General features: G+C 70.0%; 1 protein-coding gene across 1 annotated transcript; it reads left to right on the top strand.

Annotated features, from left to right (window-relative positions):
* The first annotated feature begins 845 nt into the window (after nt 1-845).
* On the top strand, nt 846-4381 carry FSCN3 (fascin actin-bundling protein 3). Its single transcript, XM_060776273.2, has 6 exons — nt 846-944; nt 1099-1963; nt 2060-2178; nt 3574-3733; nt 3838-4083; nt 4182-4381. Exons 1-6 carry the CDS (start codon nt 846-848, stop codon nt 4376-4378), a joined length of 1686 nt encoding a protein of 561 aa, XP_060632256.2. The 3' UTR covers nt 4379-4381.

Below are 4381 nucleotides of genomic sequence, written 5' to 3'. Positions count from 1 at the left end.
CGGTTGCGCAGTTAAACCCCTGTGCCGGCAGGACTGAAGACTGACAGTTCGCAGGTTCGAATCCGGGGAGAGGCGGATGAGCTCCCTCTATCAGCTCCAGCTCCTCATGCAAAGGGGACATGAGAGAAGCCTCCCACAAGGATGATAAAAACATCAAAATCATCCGGGCAATGTCCCCTGGGCAATGTCCTTGCAGATGGCCAATTCTCTCACACCAGGAGCAACTTGCAGTCACTCCTGACACGACAAAAAAAAAGCATAGGAGACAACATGGAAGTGGGTTGTTGTTGGTTTTTTCGGGCTATAGGGCCCTGTTCTAGAGGCATTCTCTCCTGACGTTTCGCCTGCATCTATGACAAGCATCCTCAGAGGTGTCGCCCCCCCCCCCCTCTTCCCTCTGGCCCAGAGCGTGGTTGGTGCGGTGGTTGGTGGAAGGGGTCCCCAGCTGATGACATAGGCAGGAGGCAAGACGTGCGAGACCTCTTTATGCCAAGCAGGAAGGCCCCACCCAGGCCAAGCCCCTCCCTCCCTCCCTCCCTCCCTCCCTCCCTCCCTCCAGGTGTTTTGGACTGAAACTCCCAGCATACCTCCCTCCGTCCCCACCCCCCGGCTATTAGAAATGGAGGGGGGAGTCGCCGTCCAAAACACCTGGAGGAAGGGGGCAAGTCTTTGTAACAGAACCCTCCCGACAGATGACCCTCCGGCCACAGATAACACGCTCCAGAGAGGGAAGGGCGGGGCGGGGCGTCACAAAGGCCGGGGGCGGGGCCTCGGGAGGGCGGGGCGGGGCCCTGTTCGGCCCCTCCCTCTCTTCCCCTCCCTCCCCTCCCTCCGCCCCCGGCGCCATGGAGGTGGGGCTGGTGGACTGGACGGGCGGCTTCCTGACGGGAGAGCGCTTCGGGGGCGGCGTCGACGTCTCCGGGACCGCCCTCGGGTGGAAGCAGGTGTCTTTCGGGGAGGGGCGGGGCCAGGGAGGGAGAAGCCCCGCCCCGTGACACCGCCCCTCTCTGTGGGCAAGGCTGGCGGGGGCGGGGCGAGGGAGGGAAGGCGAGCGAGGCCGCGCCCCCAGCCAAATGACCCCCTCCTCTCTGTCCGCAGACGTGGCTGGTGGAGGCGGTGCCCGAGGGGCCAAAGGGGGCGTGTCCTCGGCGGTGGTGGGCGTGGCTGCGCGGCCCCGGGTCCCGCCCCCTGGTGGCGGAGGCGTGCGGCGCGGTGCGGACCCTTCTGCCGGTGCCGTCGTCGTGGGAGGAGGAGGAGGGGGCGGCGGCGGCGGAGGGCACGCTGTGGGCGGTGGAGGCGCACGCGAGCGGGGCGTGGAGCCTGCGCGAGGCCGTGGCGGGCGAGGACGGAGCCGGGGGTCGCTACCTGGAGTCGGACGGCGAGGACGTCTTGTGCGTGTCGTCGGGGCGGCGGGAGGGGGCGCCCTCCCCGCGCGGGCTGTGGCTGCCCCGCCTGGCCGGACCGCCCCTCGCCTGCCTCTTCCACCCGAGACGGGGACGCTTCGCGCGCGCGGATCCCGAGCTGGGCCGAGTCTGGGCCGACGCCGGCGGGGGCGGCGAGGGCGAGGCTGAGGGGGCGGCGACGGCAACGGCGGCGGAGCTGGACGCGGGCTGCGGGTTCCTGCTGCGGCGTGGGAAGGGCGGGGCCTGCGTGCACCTGGAGGCGGCCGGGCGGCGCTTCCTCTCGGGCCAGGGGCGCCTCCTGCCCGGCCCCCCCTCCGCCCAGACGGCGCTGCTCCTCCGCCTGCGCCCCGGCGGGGGGGTCGCCCTGGCCGGCCCCGACGGGCGCCCCCTCTTCCCGCAGGGCCCGCGCGGACTCCTCCGCCCCGCAGAGCCCCCCCAGGCGGAAGAGGAAGAGGGGGAGGGGGAGCGGGAGGAGGCGGAGTGGTTCCAGGTGCGGCGCCTACCCACGCGCGTGGCCCTCCGCAGCCCCGCCGCCCAGCGCTTCCTCTCCGTCCTCCGAGGCGAGTCGCCCTTCCCGCAGGGGGGGGAAGGGGCAGCCCAGACCCCCTGACCCGCCTGACCCCTCCCCCTCCTCTCCCCCCTCCACCCCCACGCAGGCGGCGACGTGTACGCGGGCTCCCGGAGCGCCTCTCCGCTGGGCTCCTTCCTGCTGGAGGCCGGCCTCGACGGGGACACCCTGCGCCTGCGCGGACCGCACCACAAGTACCTGGCCCAGGTGCGCCCTCCTTCCCTCCCCCCCTCCCTTAGGCTTCAGCTCCCACCATCCCTCGCAGCCCCCCCCCCCCCCCGCCCTGGGGGTCGCTATTCAAAAATGACAACAACAACAACACATGTCTTTATATCCGCTTTTCTCCCTCGGGGGAGCCAAGGCACTTCACAGCCTCCAAGCACGTTGAGCATGAGAGACAAAACAAAGTCACACCAAGCACAACAACGTCCAGAAATATGATACCAATAAACATAAGAGCTGTTCAGCAGGGGAACTCTCTGCCCCGGAGGAAGGGGGGCGGGGGCTTCTTCTTGGAAGGCTTTGGGTGGCCATCCGTCGGGGGTGCTTTGAAGGCGACTGTCCTGCTTCTTGCCAGAAGGGGGTGGACGGGATGACGGGCCCCCAGGCCTCTCCCCACTCGCGGATTCTAGGGTTCCCCACTCAAAACATTTCACTCCCAGGACCAGGAGTGTGGGTGGGGACCCTTCCAGAGTGTATTCCGCTGAGCTCAGCCACCGGGGATCCACGTGAGCCAGCCCCAGAGTCAGGGAAGTCTCCCCCAACACAGAAAAGACATCCCCACATCCGAAAACAAAACAATAAAGTCCGGGGGGGGGGAGCAGAGTCCCAGGTTGAGCAGAGAAGCCCCCCAAGCCAAGCCAAGGCAAGCCAAGCCCGGTTTGAGTGCCAAGCTGAAGGGGGTCCAGGCGGGGCTGGGGGGTCATCTCCCCCAGGACTGCCCCCCTCTCCGGCGCCTGGGACTGGAAGGCACTTCGGGTTCACTCACTAGCGGAGAGGGGGCGGGGAAGGGCAGTGGGGGGGTGACAGGCCGAGGGGTGCGCCCCCTGAGTGGCAGCATTCATGGCTCTCGCCAGGGGTGGGGTCTGCGGAGGACCATAGCCCCCCCCCCCCCGGACTCAGGCCTGTCCTCAGTAGAATCCGGGCTAGTCAGCCGGGCAGCGTCCGGAGGAGGGCCTCCCGAGGGGGGGGGCTGTTGGAGAGGGCATGGGGGTCAGTCCGGCTCCCCCCCCTCCTCAGCCGCCGGGGGAATGGGGCACGTAAGAGGCCGAAATGCTTTTTCGGAGGCCTCTGGAGCTGGCGTGAGCCACAGGTGCAGGGGCAAGGTCAGGAGAGAATGCTACTAGAACTCCCAGTCAGCCAAGGGAGCCCCGCCGCCCCCCGGAGAGCCCCCCCCCCGTTCTCCCTGCCCCACCCACCCTTCCCCCGCCTTCCCCGGTGCGTGTCCATTCTCTCCAGCAAAGGCAGAGCGGGGCTCTCTCTGGCCGGCTGTTGGGAATGGTGGGAGTTGGAGTCCGAGCGCCTGGAGGGAGGGGGGAAGGGGCGGGGGGGGGCGGAGGAGCGCTGCTGACCTTCCTCCCTTCTTCCCTTCCTTGGGCGCAGAGGGTGTCCGGAGCGGTGAGGGCGGACGGCGAGGCGCGGGACCCGGCGACCCTCTTCCGCGCGCTCTGGCTCTGCGGGACCCTCTTCCTGCGCGCTCCCGACGGGCGCTTCCTGGGCACCGGGCCCCAAGGGAGGGTGCGCGCCACGGCCACCGAGCCAGGTCAGTGCGTGGGGGGGGGGGGAGGGGGGAGAGGGGGAGGGGGAGGGGGCTCCTTCATTCCCTCCCCCCCCCCCCACCCTCCTTCCTTCCTTCCTTCCTTGCAGGCCCGAGCGAGGAGTTCTGGCTGCGCCTGGCCGACCGGCCCTTCGTGGTGCTGCGGGGGGCGAGGGGCTTCGTGGGCAGCCGGAGGAGGGGCTCGCCCCCCTCCCCCTCCCCTTCCTCCTCCCCCTCCCCCTCCTCCTCGTGGTGTGACCGGGAGCGGGGCCTGCTCCTCCCCCTCCGCGGGGACAGGCTGGAGCCCGACGTGGTGGAGCTGCTCCCCTGCGCGCGGGGCGTCTACCACCTCCGCAGTAAGGACGGGCCGGATGGGGGGGGGGCTAGGGGAGGTGGCCTGGACCCGAGGGCGCTGACCCCTTCTCTGCCCCCCTCCCTCCCTCCCCCCTTGCAGGCCGCGGGAAGGGCTTCTGGGGCGTGGGCGGCGAGGGGCGCCTGTTCTGCGGGGGGCGCGCGGCGCTGAACTTCTGCCTGGAGCTGCGGGGCCCCCACCGCCTGGCCCTGCTCGCCCCCAACGGGCTCTACGTGCGAGGAGACCACCGCGGCGCCCTCCGCGCAGACGCCCACCACCCCCAGCACTGGGACTTCTAGCCA

Source organism: Anolis sagrei, chromosome 5 (genome assembly GCF_037176765.1).
Source record: "Anolis sagrei isolate rAnoSag1 chromosome 5, rAnoSag1.mat, whole genome shotgun sequence".
NCBI lineage: Eukaryota > Metazoa > Chordata > Lepidosauria > Squamata > Dactyloidae > Anolis > Anolis sagrei.
The sequence above is the reverse complement of the archived record's forward strand: the minus strand, read 5'-3'. Positions and strand labels throughout refer to the sequence as shown.

What these genes read in the sequence shown, in the direction of transcription:
- FSCN3 (XM_060776273.2), top strand. Translation starts at nt 846, where the DNA reads ATGGAGGTGGGGCTGGTGGACTGGACGGGCGGCTTCCTGACGGGAGAG. An exon ending in CTTCCTCTCCGTCCTCCGAG is followed by an intron (nt 1,964 to 2,059) that starts GCGAGTCGCCCT and finishes ACCCCCACGCAG; the next exon opens with GCGGCGACGTGTACGCGGGC. An exon ending in CGCCACGGCCACCGAGCCAG is followed by an intron (nt 3,734 to 3,837) that starts GTCAGTGCGTGG and finishes CCTTCCTTGCAG; the next exon opens with GCCCGAGCGAGGAGTTCTGG.